This window comes from Alligator mississippiensis, chromosome 5 (genome assembly GCF_030867095.1).
Source record: "Alligator mississippiensis isolate rAllMis1 chromosome 5, rAllMis1, whole genome shotgun sequence".
Lineage (NCBI taxonomy): Eukaryota > Metazoa > Chordata > Crocodylia > Alligatoridae > Alligator > Alligator mississippiensis.
Window position 1 is genome coordinate 170,675,239 of NC_081828.1, and position 19,171 is coordinate 170,694,409.

Genomic DNA, 19,171 nt, shown 5'->3' on the forward strand with positions numbered 1-19,171 from the left:
GACAGATTTTTCAGGTTTGATACGTGTGTGCATGGAGAGATGGATGAAGCTTGGTTGCTGCTTTCAGTTTCAAGTCAGAGGTTGGGATGTTGTAAAGTGTTGGTGTTGTTTCTCTGATGGTGGTTTTGTGGCTGGGAAAGCTGTTCCTGGAGTAATTAGTTCCATTTCTTCTTTTTATATTGTATGGATGTTATAGAAAATTTTCATAGTCTCTTTGTATCCATTGTATAATATTAGGGAAGATGTCTGGATTTTTCTCTTTTATGTTGTTGTAGCATGTGGCGATTTGCTTCCTGAGTTTGTCTCTTTTGGAGTAGATTAGGTAAAGAAGGAGATTTGTAATTTTCTCTGAAGTTCTCCTGCATAGCTGTGAAGCATGTTTGGAGTTGTGTGTAGTCGTCAGAGGATTGTGAATATTTAGTCCTTTGGGAACGAAGTTGTGTTTCTTGCATAGGCTTAGAAAATACATGCCGCTGTTGAGTTTGGTTTCTTTTCTTTTCATGTTGTAGTTTCCTAACACTAGGGAATTAATTTGAGGTTTGCAGGGTAGAGATGAATGGAGGATTGTTGGATTTCTATTGTGTGGAGTTCTGGGGAAAAGGAGAAGGGGATTATTATATAAAGAAATATGAAAGCACTCATCAACCAAGGCATTTCAGAACTGCCAAGGACTGGAGGTTGGGAGCAGAAAGGAGCATGAGACTTCTAAGGACACTGATTTGGGCTGCGGTAGCACTGTTGGAGGGAGATTGGTACCTGTCACATGCATCTGGGGGGGATTGGATGTGCTTTTGAATGTTGGATCTGTTATTTTAGAAGTTGGATTCGTTAATAATTTTTTTAAAAAGAAAAAGAAAGAAGTGACCAAAGATTGAGAATCTACCACAACGGTTGACTGCCCAAATGCTAAAAATAATATCTTCCTTGCTACTTTAATTTGTTTACGTTCAAATTCCAGCCATTGTATATTTGTGCCCGATAAACTAACCGAGGTGCTAGTTACCAGTCTTTCCCACAGAGGCACTTGTTGACTATTATCAAATCACCTCCATGTACCAGAACTTGACTGTAGCCCTTTCATCTGTGCCGTATACAGTTAATACGTTACCCATCTGATTATTTCCAGATTTACACATTTAATGATCTACTTAGCTCCTTTAGCCACATTATCAGCTGAGAGCTCATGTTCACTTACAGGTGGTTATTTATCATAATTCTAGTTTCTTTCTGGTAACGTCTTCCCAAAATGTAGGCTATGAGTCCAGTAAGTATGATCTCCATTCTTTGGTCCTAGACATACATTTCCATTTGGGCATATTAAAACACAGTCCTTACTTGTCCAATGTTAAAACTTAATTACATTTTGTGGGGTACCAGAATTTTGCCCCCTGGCTCATACACGGCTACATCAGCCAGTCTGAATACCAGGCAGCTATAATCAATTCCCTAACAGAACCTCTTCTGGCTGTAAGGATCTAACTTAAAATACAACACATTTGAATCTGAAGGCTCCCTCCTCTTCATATTCTCCTGTTCATTGCTGGAACAAGTATTACTCAGACACAAGATTGCCCCACCCATTCAAACTCTTCTCTGGCTAGGAGGAAGCAGGAGAGCAGTCGGCTTGTTCTACAACACTGAAGGATACCTTGGTAGCTGCTGACAAACATGAAAGACTAAATAACCCCATACTCCCAAGCTTCACCAGAAGAGGCAGCACATTAGTTGGTACCAGCTCCGCAGCATCTGTATAGATCACAAGCTTCAGGGGGGCTTTTTGGCACTTTCATCTAAAGCAGATTCAAACTAATACAATTCCTCTTCTAGGCATGCGGTTTGCTAAATTTAAGTAAAGCGCCTTTTCTGTTTTTTACATCTGTAAGCAGCCTTTAAGACTATTTTGTCCCAGGAGCTCAGGATACAGCAGATACGGTGAAGAGCAATGGAGACAACCTGGTGGCAAGTCTTCAAGGGTCATTGAAAAGGAGAAGGTTTAGTTAACTCAGGAAGATATTTAGGAAGGTGGAGAACATGATTTGGCTGGTGAAGAGAAAGCATAGTAACAGGATAAATTGTTCAAATCTTTTTTCAAGGTGATCAATATTTGTTCATCCCAAGTAAGCGTAGGAAGGATGCCACCTGCCCTATGCTGGAAGGATGGATTTCCTAGCAGGACAACAGCTGCAGTTTTATTCTTTCAGTAGATAATGCATAAAGGTTATGGGGGTGGGGTGATGTGAAGCAGGTGGGAATTTGTCAATCTGTCTGTGGAGGAGCCGATGCAGTGGCCAAATCTCCGAATCGAATCAGGAGACCCTTTAGTGTCTCTGAACCGAATCGGAAGCCTCCGAATCGATTCGGAGAGACTCAACGATTCAGCCACAGACATAGCTGTGTGTTTTTTCTACATACCTGGATGTCTAGGCTTGGCTCGTGAACGCTGAGATGGTGGGGTGGATAGAGCATCCCACAGGAGTGCAAGGGAGTCCACTCTGCACTCAGCAGTGCACCCGGAAATGGACCAGAAGTACTTACGATCCACTTCTGAGTCCACTGTGGAGCATGCAGGGGGCACCCCTGCCCCCCAGCTCGGTGACTGGTGCCTCCTGGGTCCAGGGGGCACCTAGGGTCCCCCCGTGGTCGATCGCTGAGCTGGGGGAGATGTGTGGGTCCACTTCTGGGTCTGCCCCCAAACATGCAGGGGGCACCCTCCCCTGCCACACTCCCCTAGGACGCTTCATCTGTTCCACCATCTCAGCATTCACAAGCCGCACTTGGTACCTCAAGATACATAGAGGAGAAAAAAACAAAACAAAAAACAACATATAAAGCTGTGTCTATGGCCAAATCACCAATTCTTCAAATCAGAATCAAATCTTCAGATTTGGCCAAATCAAGCCAGGACAGTGATCTGAATCAGTGAATCAAATCACTATCCCCCAAATTGGGCCGAATCCAAATCGAATACTGCCTGCTTTGCACACGCCTAGTAAGTAGTGCTTTCTAGGCCATCAGCTCAAAAGTCAATCATCCTGAATAGATCATGAAATAGGACAGCATAGAAAGGATGATAGTTTTGACTGGAGTCAAAAACTCCTAGCGTGGCTGGAGTATCTACGGCAGGGGTGTCAAACTCATCTGCCCCACAGATGAGAAGCATGAGACTGGCCCCTCAGTCAGATCAGGCCCATGGACCTCCTCCCCTTCTTCAGCATACCCAATTCAGCAGCTGCTGCAACTGGTCTGGGACCTACGCTGTATGCAGTGCAGATCCTTGTGGGGCTAGAACAGGCACTGCGTGTGATGCAGTCCAGCTGCACAGGGACCTGCATTGCACATGGTTCCTGTGCGTGTCATGCACAGCCCAGGTCCCAGACCAACTGGAGCAGATACTGTATACGAGTCTGGCTGGGGCAGCCACTGCATGTAGTATGGCTGCTGCTCTGGCCAGATTACACTGCCATTTCAGGGATCCACACTGCACATTGCAGAAGTCTCAAATGCTTGGAGCAGCCACTGGATTAGGTATGCTGGGGAAGACTGAAGGGGAAGGGGCCCATGCCCCATGTGTAGGTCTGATCTGCTCTGCACCAGGGGCGAGACTGAGCCCGAGGGCTATGTATTTGACACCCCTGGTATGCAGTAGGGCTGTGCAACCCTTCAGGTACCGATTCAATTCAGAGGAGATTTGGTGGCCGAATCACCAAATCGGAAGACCAATAAAGAGGTCCGAATCAATTCAAAGCTCTCCAAATCAATTTGGAAGATTCGGAGATTTGGGCAGTCCCCACCCACCACTGCAGGGAGCTGGACCTGGACTCCATGTCAGTAAGTAAGGGGTGGGGGTCTAGAGGGGAGAGGGGACCATGGAGGGGACCCCCGCCAGGCCTAATCCCCTGCCCCCCTGAGCACCACCCACTCTCCCAGACCCAGTGTCCCGGCTCTTAAGAGGGAAAAAAAAAGAAAAAGCCCCACACTCACCAGCTACTGCAGCAGTCATTGGGGCTTCCGGGGGCTAATGGCAGAGTCCCCCCCATGTGGCACAGGGCAGTGGGGTTTGCCCCCCCGGCAGCAGACTGAGTTCAGGTGTTTGGTTAGGCACAGGCCTAGTATACAGGTATTTCTTGACACTCACTGAAATTTTCTGTGTTTTTGCCACAATGAAAGGTCTTTGGTGACTCAAAATAAGATCTTGTCTTGAATTTCTTTGCAGTAGAGTCTATACAGTACAGAAGCCTCAAGCAGATCTGCTTGTAATTAGCTGCAACTGAAGTTGGCATGTTTATGATCCAACTGCATTTAAACTCTAAATTACAGGATGTTAGATATTTCTACATCCTCAGCTGTTAAGAATCCCAATTAAACTATTCCAAAAAACAGACTACATTTTTTAAACAGTTAAAAACGTTAAACAAAAGTAAAAATCTAAATTACTACCACTTAAAAAAACCCCCAAAATACTTAATTGTTCTAAGTTTGTAGTTTGCTTATTGCCACAATACAGTTTAAAAAACAGTGGCTTTTAGGATTTTCTTGTGTTTAAAAAGTCCTTATGTATTGGGGAAGAATGCTTTTGCAAGTCACAAAAGCAGTTATTTGGCTGAATTAAAACCGTATTAATACAAGACTGACTCTTACTGACACTGCTCACAATCATTAGGTTTATGTCGAATCATTCACAAAGTTTTTGTTTTTTCAGTTTAGTTTCACATAAAATCAAAAAGGTTTCATAAAAAGGTGAATGTGTGTATTGCAAACACAATGAATATGAAGAGTATTGCCAATGCTATTTACTATATTTCTTATACTTTAGAAATTTGTCCATGGCAGGAGGCATGATTTTGGGATCAGCAATCAGACTTCAATTTTACCCTTTCTACTTGCTGGTGCAGCCAGGCTCCCACTACACTGGCAAGTTGAAAACCTAGTGCCCATAAGTCTGGGGCTGACAGTCAGCTAATTATCAATCCCTGGTCCTGACCTGGTATAAAATTCAAATTTAAAGTGCCACACAAACCAGCCATAAAGTGTTCTGCATTATTTGTAAAACATTTTTATGGTTGGTTTCCCATTTTTGCAGTGCCTTAAAATTGGATGCATGCGTAGCAACCTTGCCACCATTGATGTTGCAATTAACTTGCTAATCATGGCATACATGTAACGTGGTGGTACAAACAGAGGTGTGACATTTACGATTTCAGATGTGAACTTGGAATGTGAACGTCATCCTACAGTGTTTCATATGTAGTGTCCAAAGCAATTAACTACTGCTTTTGTATTCTTCCTTTTCTGTTTTTTTACTAATAACTTTATTTAAATAAGACACAAGAACTTCTATACTGAAAAAATACAAAACAAAAACCACACATTTCCTTGTGTAAAGCAATATTGTGTGATAACTTGAATACTGTTCAGCACAGTGGCTAGAAATAACAGTACAACTATGTACAAAACTTTAAACAATATTTGACAACTTTCTACAGCTGCATTTAGGATACAATTGAGATCAACTGCTGGGAAATTTACATGGCAAAGCATTAGCTTTAACACATTTGGTTCAAAACCTTCAAATATGCTAAGAACAAATGTGCAATAATTAATATTTAGTTTCTCATGGGAAAAGAAAATGAACATGGAATGTCATTGTAAATATTGTACGTCAGAAATCATCACTGATCTAAAAACCACTTGTTGTATCTGTCTGGTATCTTAACACCAACAACTGAAACTAGTTTTGTATTTGGACACAACCAAAGCATAAAAGGTTGTTGTACTGCAATGTTAAAACTAGAAGGTAAAAGGTTAAGAGGAATTTTTGTTTACATCACAGAAAAAGTATTTTTTTCCCTTTAACTTCAATCTACAAAATATATAGTGTTTTCACCAAGGCCTGAGATTAGTAAGGTTATAGATGGCTGTTGCTGTGCGAGTGTTTCCAAGGTTCTTCATGAAAAAAAAAATAAAGGTCAAACAAAGGAGGACCTCTCTCCTTTCACTCCTTCACCTCTACACCTTACAGTCAAAACCCTGACCATTTTAGACAGTGTAGGCTTACACCCTGTAACAGAACATTACCAAAACCTTTAGTAATAAGATGGGAATTGGGCTGCTTTCCCTCAAAAGAATACACAAGTGCAGTATATATTTCCCCATATTTCCTCAGTTAGTTACTGGTGGTGCTTTCTTACTTTTTTCCCCAACTCTTCTTCAAAAGGGAGAAACAAAACAAAACACAAACCAACCAACAATGGAGTGAGTTTATGTGCTGCAGTAGCTGAAGGTTGCTTATCTTTCTTTAATTCCTGGAAAGATTGCACCATAGCTTTTTAGAACACACAACATAAGCCTAATTCCACTGATCTGAAAACAATGGAGTAAGAATATCAAGTTTATTGAGCCTTTGGGGTCCTCATGTATCACAGAAAATTAGCTCTGAAATCAATCGTCTTGAAGTTCCAGTACAATAAAAAGACTAATACTAAACTGTTGACTGCCATGTATTATTTTAAGGAAGTGTCCAGCCTACAAACCCAAGACAATTTTACCAGGCCTTCCAACCCCACTTTCAACCGCAACAATGTTATACATAATAACCTAAGTAACTGAGGGTGCTATGAGATGCTTTGATTAGATAACACAGATGTAAAACTAGTACTCCCCTCTTTCAAACATCCATTTGCTACTTTGGTATTTTTAATAGATGTTTAATCCCAAAGTATAATTATTCACTAATTATACAAATAAAACACTGCTCATCTAAACACTGACAAAACCTGAAAACTTACTCTCCAACCAGCAAATGAATGAACATTTCCAAAAGAGAAACTAAACATTAATTCAACTTTTAGATGGTAACAGTAGCATTTCACATCCTGAACTGCCAACATGAACATGAGAGGAAATCCCCATCACTCCCTGTGAAACCTGAAAGAATTTTCTAAAGTTAAACAAATAAAAGCAAAAACATTCTTGTCATTTAAGATCCCTTCACATACAATGTGGAATGTTTCTTATGTACAGCCTAGTACTGAACACTTTAATTGCAACAGCTTAACAGTCATTAACTGAGCAACACCTGAAACCTTTTAAATGCCACATTTCACATATACTGAAATGATGATAAATGCAACAGTTGTTTTACTTGTAACCACATGAGAAAGTGATGTACATCACAGATTTGCTGGTTCTCCTCATGTTCACCCACGTCCAGGGTAATTATTCTCCTGGATTTGAATGCACTTATTCCAAGAAAGTGGAATGTAATGAGGAAATATTAATGCATAAAATAAGGAAAGGCAAAAGAGTGATGTTCCCTCTTTAGATTTTTAGCTGTAAAATATTTTATATCCCAATATGATATACATTCCAAGTTACCTGAGTTTAGACTTCGAGAGAAGTACCTGAAGCTAGGCCATAGGGTGGGCACTGTGCAACTGTTGTGGCCATTTTTTTTTTGCATTGTATGTATTACAGAAGTTAGAAACAAACACCTGGATCAATTGTAAACATAATCCTGAAGTACAGTATTTTCCATAGGACACAACACAGCAAGACATTTTCTATTCAGACAGGCAACTTTTTTTTTTTTTTGATATAGAGCTTATTTATACTGTAGAATCTGAAACAGAACACAGGACACAGTACTAATCTGGTCAAACATACTATGAAATGCATAGTCTCCACTTAAAATGCTTAATGATACATGAGTTCTGCAGGCATTACTGCTTTTTCACAGAAAAAAAAAGAAAAACAAAACCAAAGAACGCTATGAGTTCTGTCCCTGCCAACAACAGTGTTTAGATATTTTTTATGATGCTGATAAGTATTTTGTTTTGTTCTGAAAAAGGTTGCCACTCCATGCAGATGTATTTGAGCTATCCCCAATCCTTGTTTAAGGGCAGAGGCCTGCTCCACCATGATCTAAATTAACGCATAGCTTTGAGGAGAGGAGTGTTCTTCAGTCTGAAGGTCCTGCAAAAGCGGTTGCTGCTGTTGGGATGGCTGTTGTACTGAGACCTCTGTAGAGTCCATTGTGCTGGTGTCATCTGACAGAGATGAGAAAGAGACCCGAGATGAAAGCTGCTCAACAGTCAGAGTGCTCAAAGCTGTGCTTTGACCAGAACTTGGAGAGTTCTTGAGCATCAGGTCAGAGGCAGGTAGTAGGGGACCCAGAAGTTTTACAGGACAGAAAGCTGATCCGGTCGGGATGAAATTAACCTTGTTTTTGTCAGGGCATGAAAAGAGAGGGGCTGAGACAGGCTGACGAGACCTACAACAGGAAAAAAAAAAGTTATATACCTGAACAACTGGAAGTTTAATATGCAATTGTTTCTACAAGTTACTAAAATGTAAATGACAAGGAATGGGATTAAAATCGGACACAGGGGGCAAACATCTTCCATATTGGTAGTCAGTTGACTGTCTGATCCACAGCATTAAATGTAGCAGTATGACCTGATAACCAGTGGGCAACATGCAACTCTCAGAAATAAAGTATGCAGTGTGTACGCACATGGACAACAGTCACATGATAGCTTATAATGATGCAATTAAAAAATGTTTCACAACAGCATTGAAACAGCAGCATATTTAGGAGTATCAAACCCCTCTGACAAACTCAAAAATTCTCTGTTGCCAAGCTCCATATATTGGCTCCAAGGCTGCTTCTACAATTCAATAAGGTTGTTGCTTATTCTTTCAGCAAGAAATCACATTAGAACTAAAACACTCCCCACCCGTCTTTCTTCTATCCACAGGAGCTAAGCATGCAACCTGTACAGTACGCTCACAGTAGTCAAGTGAAGGGGATAAAAGGCAAAGTCCAAAACTTTTAAAATCTTGATATCTTGCCCAACAGCACACAGCAGTACCTCAAAACTACTGGGAAACCCTATACTGCAAGTCTGCTACATTTTACAGATGCACACATTTCTCTTCCAATAAGTAAACATTTTATACATGCCAAATATATCCATACTGACAAAAGTTATGCTGCTCATGGCTTTTTCTTTTAAGCCATGAACCCACAGAAACATTATAAAAAATACTGAACACAATTAAAGTAGTTGAGTTTTCCTGCTTGCTGTTTATAAATGCATTAAAAAGTTAAAAGTAAAAAAAATACTCTATTTCCCTTCAAGCCAACACAAACACTTTGATTTCTTGTCCATTCAAACTCTCTAAGAATACTCTGCTCCTGGAAAAAAAACAACCACATCAGCTGGAGTAGTTTATTCATCTGCAGTTAAATGGGTTCAGTAAAATGGTTTACTGCTTTGCAGATACCAGCTGATATAAAAGGCATTACTTACGACATTTCCTCAAAGACCTTCACTCGCTCACATCCCTCTGGGGGCTCTCGTTTGAACATGTAGCTGTTGTTTGGTTTGGGAGATGAGGCATACTTGGGCAACGGTGAGCTACTCCCACTGTCTGAAAATTTAAAGCAGTTATATTACTAGTGATTGAGAGCGCTTTTTAATTAAATTTGATTTCCAAACAAGATGCCTTTTTCCACAATTTAGCCACTAATTCCAGTTTGCTTCTATCACAATGCTTCCTTTATTGCAGGCCATTTCTAACACCCTTGTATAGCACATTTCCTCTGAATAAAAGCTTTAGTGCAGCAGTAATCTACCATACAACAGCACATAATAGAAGGATATTTTTATCCAGAACACTGCAGATTGAATAAAACAGAACTGTAATCCTGGAAACAAATAAGTTCTTTATTATGCATTTCAAAAAACGTAAATGAGCAGGATAATATGTAGAGCACATGCAGAAGACTTATGAATGGTTATGATAATAAAGTTCTCTATGTCTTCTGATTGCATAAACATGATAATTGGAAGTGTGTGTACATAGCATATACTTTATTAAAAACAGTCTTTAGCAGAAATGGTACCCTCGCTGGCATCATGAATAGCACTGGCATTAAAAGGAAACAAAACAAGCACTTCCTTCCTGATACCTCCTTCCTAGCCATAGGTATCAACTGCTGTACAATTTAGTTTTTAAAATATCTTTAACAAATGAAGGCATCCATCACATTCTCTCTCGTCACCCTGAACCATATGATAGAGGTGTCTTCTTTAGCTACTTGTTTTCTTCACAATTTATATGCTGCTCTTCCCAAAAGCACACAGCAGCTTATAATAAACAGGAGTCTCTCACATTTTTGTACTCTACCTACTTTTAAGATACAAAATAAAACCCCCCATAAACCATATCCCAAGTTAGTTTTGCTTACTTAATACCTTCTCAAATAAGGTGGTCTTACAGTGCTTCAGGAAGATGTCCAGGCTTGAGGAAAGAATGAGATCTCCAGGGAAAGAGTTGCAAAGTTAAGGGGCAACTACTGACAATTTCCCATGTGTTAGCAACTTGAACTCGGTACACTAATGGTATTTGCAGGAGCCTTATCTTGGCGATGTAAGGGTGAAGGCAGCCCCTCAAGGTACACGGGGCCCAGACTGTCTTGGACCTTTTATGTCAGAACCAGCGCTTTGAGTGGTGGCCAGAAAGCTACCAGAAGCCATGTCATTGGCTATATTTAAAGTGGTCAATAGAACTATTGGGTGTTAGCTCTCAAGTGTAAAATTTAGCTCCTAGGATACTGTACAGGTTGCTCTTTATCGTCTCTGCCTCCCATTTGCCAGAACATAAAGACTCAGACTGAAATGTACAGTTGGCATTATAAGAGCTCAATAAATGAGAGTTACACATTTTCTTTTAGTCCAAATTTAACAAGAGATTTTTTTCATCATTACAATTTAAACATTTATGAAGAAAATAGGCATTTGTTAGTCAAATGATTTACAATACAATTCAAGTGTGTTTTGGGGACAGAACCTACCCTTCTAAATCAATGTGCACTTTTGCCAGGGAGGCAGAGGTTAGAAAATCAAGCCATGGACAGAGGTGCATTTATCACACTTGTGCCAACACTTTTTGAAGTGCTACAAAAAAGTAGCAGTATGAGGTATGGACAGACATGCAGAGCCCCTCTCCCCCTCCTGGAGTGCCACAAAGTCATTATGAAAGCAAACAGGGGCAGGATTTCCAACTGGGAGGAGACAGGGGGCCAGGGGGTGCTCAGCCCTGCAGCTGTCCCCTCACACCGCAGCAAAGGGAGGGGAGGGGAGCCAGCTCACTGACAGCCTGCTGGCTCCCCACTGGACACAGTTAGCAAAGCTACTGCCCCCTCCCCAGGACTGTGCTGTCAGTGGTACAGGACCAGTACAAGGACTGGACTCACTTCTCGGCTACCGAAAGAAGTTATACAAACTGGTTTAAGTGATCACTCAGAAACTGGTTTAAGCCTGTACCAGAACAGAAGTTCAGTGTACATAAACTAGTTTCAAAATAGCTAAAACTGGTTTAAGATAAACCTGGTTGAATGTAGTATCAGACTTAACTGATTTGGGTCAAAGTGCTTTATGAAACTTCTGTGCCAGACCCCTTCTTGGTTCTAGTTAAATCAGTCCCCCAGAGTGCTTTCCAGCTCTTGGCTGGGCTGTGCTGTCTGCTCCAGCAGAGATGGGTTAAGGGGGAAGGGACGGGGAGGCAGAGACTGCCCTGTCCCAAGCAAACCTCAGCTGCAGTCTGGGGCCAGGGAGAGGGGTTAAACTTCTCTTCCCTCGAGTGCAGAGCTGCCTTGCCCTGCCAAAAGCTTGCTACTGGCTGTGCCTGTGGACTAAAAATCCGAAGGCACCTGGAAGCAGGAGGAGGAAGTGATGAGCAACCCTGCAGCATCCTGCTGGTGTGATTCTAGACTGCAAACCTCAGGGACAGCAGGAAGAGGAAGTAAACACACAGCCCATGCTGGCTATGTGCCATAGAGCTGTGCTCCAGTGCCCCCCCAGCTTCTGGCCTGAGCCACTGCAGGCATGTGGCCACATTTCCTGAATCAAAAGTGAATGCCTGTCCAGTTGTTTATAAATTTAATCGCTGCAGTTTAGGCTAACCTGCAAAGACTGAACTGATTCAGCCTTGGGCTTTTTGACTCTCTGTACTTAGCCATGGTGACCAGAGCTACAACCCATGGTCCCATCTTGGCTGCAGCTCTGCTCATTGTGGGCAGCAAGCCAGCTCCCACATTCACAGACAGCTCAGTTCTAGGGGAAGCAGGCAGGCTGTGCTCCCCCAGAGCTGCACTCAGTAACTACCAAACCTGTTCACCCTCCTCCCCCTTTGGAGGGGGCAGAATGGGGAGAGCAGAGTACTATGGCAGTGTGGGGGGTTGAGATTCCCTGAAGCACTACTCTATGCTGGACAGATGTCACATGCAGTGCTATAAAGCATAACAATGCTATAGAAAACATTCCTGCATCACCTAGGCACATTACTATAGTGCTTCTGTCACTTTTGTAATGCTACAGGGGATGCTCATGTACATTTCCTAAACTTTTGTAGTGCTACAAAGGTAACGTGGCATAATTTCCACCCAGGTTCACCTGGAACTTCAAATACTGACTTAATTTTTTTTTTTTTTAAAGAACTTCAAAGTTACTTTGATTTCTCTACCTGTCTGAACTCCCTGCCATTTTTGTCGTCATTTTAAAATCGCAATTTCCTATTGTTGAATGTTTTTTGTTTTCCTGCTGTGGTATTGAAAAAATAACATAAGTCAACAGGGGAAAAACTTAGCATGGCTGCATTTTAACCAACAGACTTCTGAGTCCATGCAGAGACTCACTGAATTCATTTCAATTCCAACTTAAGAGGCTTCCAGCAGAAAATGTCTCCCTAAATACTAGTAAAACTACTGGAATTGAGCTTACTTATGATGAGATGAAGACCATTAAGACCCTGTATTAATAGTAGTGTTTTTGATAAATCATCATACTATCAACTTTAAGTTAAAAATCCTGCCAAGATTATTTAATAGAGTTAAACAATGCATTGCTCATTATTTCAATGTGTTTACTTTTGTTCAGAACACTTCTGTATCATCCGATTCACAGTTTCCTGCTCTGTAGTTGGCACAGGCCTCTGAGCAACAGGATATTATGGTGTTAGATCTAACAAGCTAGGTAAAAGCTTCTAGACAGTAGCAAGGTTTTTTTCAAGCCAACAGTGTCAATATCATAATGGAATCCTTCCACTACTTAGCCAAAATAGTTAATTGCAAATATAAAGTCCTATCCTGAACCCAGAACAGGAAGAAAAAAAAAAATCCCTGAAATGTGTACATTAGGACCGAATTATGAGTTTCTATCATTGCTTCTAGCATTTAAAACTGATGATGCAAGTTTCTACATAAAAGCTATTTGAAAATAAATTGTTAATGTTCATTTCACTAAATCAGTGGAAAACTAGGTATAGCAGATAATGGAGCTGATTTCAGAATTCATTCAGTTTTTAAGTTGAGCTTCTGTCTAGCCAGCTTGCCAATCAAATCAATCAAGATTGGCCCTGTTTGAATTTGTCTAATTGAAACTAACACAAGACCTGTTGAAGCAGCAAGTAAATTGGTAAAAATATGTACTGTTAAAGGACAGATGTAAAAGAGCAAATGTTTACCAAGTTAAGAGAATGACAATTGTAATTGTGCTCCCATTTTCCCACCAACAAAACAGCAAGCTTTTCATTCTTGACAAAGTATATGCTTTTCATATTTGAAGAAATGATATTCTGAGCAAGTGATATGCAGTTCAACAAAGACAAGTACAAAGTGCTGCACCTGGGCAAAAAGAACAACCAACACACAGGCTGTGCTGTGCTCACTTACTGCTGTGCTGCAGCACAGCAGCAGAAAGGGATTTTGGAGTCATAGTTGACTCCAAGATGACCATGAGTCATCAATGTGACCAGGTGATCAACAAGGCTAACTACACTTTATCATGCATTAGCAGATGCATGATGAACAGGTCCAGGAACATGATGCTTCCCCTCTCTGTGGCACTGATCAGGCCACAGGTGGAGTACTGCATCCAGTTTTGGGCGCTGCACTTCAAGATTCTCCGCATCTCTCTTGAGGGTTCAGAGGAGGACCACTCGTATGGTCAGAGGCCTGCAGGCAAGGCCCTGTGAGGAGAGACTGAGGGACCTAGATCTCTTCAGCCTGCGCAAAAGACGACAAAGGTGATTTTGTGGCTGCCTATAAATTCATCAAGGGACGGCAGCAGGGAATAGGAGATGTGCTATTTACTAGGGCACCCCCTGGAGTAACTAGGAATAATGGCCACAAATCGATGGAAAGCAAATTTAGGAAGAACTTCTTTACGGTAAGGGTTGCCAGAATCTGGAATGGGCTTCCAAGGGAGATGGTGCTCTTCCCTACCCTGGAGGTCTTCAAGAGGAGACTGGACAAGCACCTAAGTGGGGTCATCTGACCCCAGTGCTCTTTCCTGCCCAGGGCAGGAGGTCAGACTCTATGACTTATTGAGGTCCCTTCCGACCCTAACATCTTTGAGTATCATAATAAAATGCTTAGGGTTCCGTTTTCATGAAACCCTTTATGTCCACTCCCTACCTCCCCCAAGTCTGAAAGCATCACAAGCCAGTAATTATATTAATATTTAAGCAGGAAGACAAAACTACTAACAATTTATTAAACTAGTCTCCAGTAGTGGCAGTATTTCCAGGAATTACATTTTATGTAAAATTTAGAAGGCCAATTATAATGTTAAGACTTAACCCCCCTATAAATGTGTCTTCCCAAACAGCACCAATTTAAACAGCACTCTAAGAAGCTAGAATATGTGTTTTTTTTCAAACAGGTCATTATCGTATGTCCATTCACTGGTCAGTTGAGAATGCTCTACTGACGGTTCAACAAGACGAACCTACCACACTTCTGTAATTCTTGTGATCTTAATCTCACCAACTCAGATTACAAATGTCACTTTTGAAGTATACTGATGGTAAAAGTCAATAAAAACTGTATGTAGGCTGACATTTTGTAGCTCTTGGAGCACACAGCCTCTCGTTTTACAACAGGACATGGCTGTGAAATGCTGAGTTTCCTGCTACAAGATATAGTTAGAAGCAGAAAATTCCCTCCATGCAAACAATGATGTGTTACATCATATTGTTCTTTCTATTGTTTTGAGCCTCATGCTTTATTTAATGACAGGCTTTTAGTACTAATATTGCTGCAAGGTAAACAATGCTATGGAATAGCCAGCTGAATTCCAGTTTTAGAACACCATCAACAAAACTAGTGACCTTTCCAAGAACTAAATGCTGGTGCCATAGTGCAACAAGAATGAACAATGCTTAATGTTTATATATACTGGACAAAATCGGGAGTGATGGCAGTAAGAAGCATGTAATTTTAGTACGCTAATTTAATTTCATTAAGGAGCCAGTGATGGTAGATAAATAGGAAACAGGAGGATATAAATCCTTATATACAGCTTTTTCCCCAACCACTACACTGAAGACAGTCAGAGCTCCTGGCTAAGACAAAGGCAACTATAAACAGATATGTTCAATTCTGAACACATTTTAATGATTATGGCTTACAAATTAAAATTAGCGTATATTTGATAACATCTTTAAAATCTACACACAGAGAAATTAAATGCTTAAGTGGCATAGTGTTTAATATCCCTTTGTTTCAACAATGACCCTATTATCTTGTGACAAAGAACCAGATTAAGTAAAGAAGCTGTAAAGTAACTATTAAATCATACTTTGGATGGCAGATGTGCAACAAAGGAAAAAACCTTTGCTAACAACTATCAGGATTTTTCTTTAACAGTTTATAATGTTCTCTCAACACTGAGGGTGTCTACATGGCATGATGCAATGTTGTGCAGAGGTACTAAAAGCACTATGGTTGCAGTACTGGCATTTCATCTGCACTAATATACCTTGCTTTGAAAGTATGGACAAAACACACCTGGAGCAGTGGAGGGGAGGGGAGAAAGGGGAGCTGCTGCTGTTCCAAACTCTGTAGGAGCTGTCACACTGTATACTTCAACCAGAGTTACAGTTGGGGCAATTTAGCTCACCTGTATCACTACAGGCTCCTGCTCATGCAACACAAAGCATAACAGCTGCTATGCAACCCCAGCCAGCAACTCTCCCTCCCTGCTTGAAGCTGCCTCCAAGAATACGTTTGTCCATACCCTCAGCTTGTTTTAGACTAGCGTTTGGAACTACATCATGACATAAAAACAAAAGATGCCACTTAAGGTATGTTTGTATAGAAAAGTACCTTGTCCCCTAAAGATTCTCAGCTTTACAAGCCATGGACCACATCCTGGCAAGCCCTATACAATTAAACCTCCCACTGAACTCAAATTATAACAAGCACTTTGACTGAGAAAGGTTTGCAGAATATGGTTCTACATACAAGCCCTTCAACCGTCACCACAGACATATCACTAATATCGGGGTGGTATACTGCAACTGGTTGTTAGCGTTCAACAATTAACCTGGAAGTAAATCAGAATACTTACTTAAAACTGAAACCAGGTAGCGCAACACAAGAATTCAGGGGGGCAGAAAAGTAATCATTAGAACTAGAAGTTGAGGGTATTAAGTCTTTGTGAAAATGGAACTTGATAGATATGCAAGATTATTTTATCCAAAAAATGACATCATCACTAGTATGCTGCTTGAAGGATCCATTTAGCAGCACCATGCGGCTCAAATACTATATAAAAGTGAATACCAAAAGAAACGCATTCAAAAAAAGTTTATAACATTTATTTTTCCATCTTTTGATGTATAAAAAGGTATGTTAGCTGCCTGTTTATGAATTAGGATGAAGTCTGTACGTTTGTCTCCTTTTCCCAATTATAAATTATTCCTTCTTGACTTGTTAATGTAATGAGCAGAATAAGAGGCAGGCACACAGGATGTTACTTTATTTTACTTTTTTTGTAAACATCATTGCTGCAAAAATGAAATGCTGGAGAAATTCAATATATCAAATATTTAGCAAATTGGGAGTTTACTGTGTTAGATGGGTCAGTTAGAAACTACCTGAGGAAGTCATCTACATAAAAGATGCATATTATTCAACTCTTAACTGACAGCTCTCTCAGAAACCAGACTCTGCCTTGAAGTTTTATAAAGTATCGATTTACACAGTCCACATTTCCATCCCACCCCCCAGGGGCAGGGTATCAAAATTAACCTGTACACTTAAGGCAGTACATAGGAATTCATTGCTGTTTTAGACCTACCTACCAATAACGGATCCAGTAGCCTTAATGCAGTGAGGCGATATTTTACTATACAATAGGTTGACATTTAAAACCAAAGAACACCAAGAACCCAGGTGCCTCCTTACAGGCTCTCGCCAACATTATTTCCCAGAAACAGCTATGGGTCCAACACCACCATTTTAAATTTTCTTTTGAAAAATTCAGTAGATTTAGCAGCTCATTATAGAAATGTAAGCCAAACAGCTGATTTACTCCAAAGAGCAGCACTGAGAGCCTGTGGCCAAAGCACAGCTTTACACAGGAAAGAAAAGATGCTTTAGAAATGTAAAGCAGTGCTGTGTCTTTACACCAGGTTGGCTCCCCTCACTGCTTATGTGGCTCAATCAACTATTAGCTTTCATTTTCTATTCAGAAACATTCAGAGGCAGCTTAATGATGTTAATTATATTTTTCAACAGTAAATCAAAGTTGGTTATTGAACTGGAAAGGAAAAGGAGGCCCAAACTGGAAGATGACAACAGAATGAAAGTCTTGGATTTAAAATAGCTACATTTTGTTCCATGTAGAAATAATCCGTTCATACTTTAAAATGTCTGACTCCCAACATGGACAGATATTGTAATCTAACAGTTAAATCTTACAGTGATGTTAAAAACCTTTGAAAATGAAACAATGAATCTCTGCTTTTTTATTTGTAGCCAAGAATTAATGTTGTTAATATTTAACTCCATTACTAAACTAAACTATAAATTATATGGGGACGAGGCTCTGATGGCTCTACAATTCAACTTGTTTGTGGGGAACTAAAAATGTTTTATTCAATTAAGTGAAATTTCTCTTTCCAAAACAGGAATCTGTTACTCCCAATATTACTATACAGAGGCAAGAGGGATTGGAAGGCCTAACAACTAGGTCACCTTAAGGTGCAAAAGTTAATGCTTTAGCCTGACAAATCATGGCATATTTTCTCTTTGTTTCCCATTCTTATTGGAGCAAGGAAAAGTAGACTTATGATGAACAGTGCAATCTCAAATTGCATATTAAATATAAAACTTGTTTTAGTATTTTCTTAGAGATAATCAAGTTATTTTACTATATCTGCATATATGATGCAATAGGAAATATGTTATTTCTTAAAGTAACTTTATAAAAGCAGACTTTTTTTTTGATGTTCTAGTCATACACTACAGCTGATTTAAAAATCACTCCCCCGCCCCCATTAAGATCAGTCGTAAGAAAAGTGTCCACAATGAGGTATACAAATGGCTTTTCACTGTGAAGCTCAGTAGAAAAACAATGCCAAATAAGGCCTCTCTCCCCCAAAAGATTAAAGATGTGATACTTGAAAACCAATCCAAATTCCAGTTATTTCAATTGTTCAATTCTTGGCTCAAACTTCTAACCACAAGGTAGGTTCAACAAATGTGGCTTAAAAATCTTGTTGTTATTATTATTTAATACCATAACAGAATTTTAAAACGACCTTAAAAGGCCATTCTCAAAACATTTTAATTCACTGATACAAGTAGTATTATGCTCCCAATAAATTTAAATACTGAAAGCTTTTTTTTATTTATTAAAATTAATACACACAAAAGAAGGTTCTTTTTATTTATTGTCAAGTTCAGATGCATGTTTTTTTACTTATGGACTTAAACATTTCCATTTCTCTGCATTTCCTTGCATTTAATGTACATGTTGTGAAGAAATGGCAAATGTACTTATAAATTAACTAAGTACTTGGTGTGTACATATTTTTGCTGATGGCAGTCTAGGCTGCCTGGACAAATAACACAGAGCTCACACGTGCTGTTAGTGAGACGGTCCATCTATACTTGCCTTCTGAAGTCTCTGCTGGTTTTGAAGCCTGGCCAACTAGTAGTTTGTGCCAAGACTTGCTGTGAGGTTGTTTTTCCTCCCCCAACACTGCCAAAATTAATTCAACAGTTCATTCTCTGCCCCTCCCCCCATTACCTTTTTTCCTGATGAAAGACAATGCAGTAACACTCTTTAAAAAGAAGAGCCAGTATTTCCTTCAAAAT

General features: G+C 40.1%; 1 protein-coding gene across 2 annotated transcripts in view; it reads right to left on the reverse strand.

Annotated features, from left to right (window-relative positions):
* Positions 1-6,375: 6,375 nt before the first annotated feature.
* The window catches only part of GLCCI1 (glucocorticoid induced 1), a 72,673-nt gene continuing 59,877 nt past the window's right edge, over positions 6,376-19,171 (reverse strand). For both annotated transcript variants that reach the window (XM_019497916.2, XM_014603144.3), the window contains exons 7-8: positions 9,312-9,432; positions 6,376-8,269 (exon numbers count right to left, since the gene is read on the reverse strand). In XM_019497916.2, the coding sequence (XP_019353461.1) occupies positions 7,921-8,269; positions 9,312-9,432 (470 nt within the window). In that variant the 3' untranslated portion in view covers positions 6,376-7,920. The remainder of the gene's footprint in view (positions 8,270-9,311; positions 9,433-19,171) is intronic.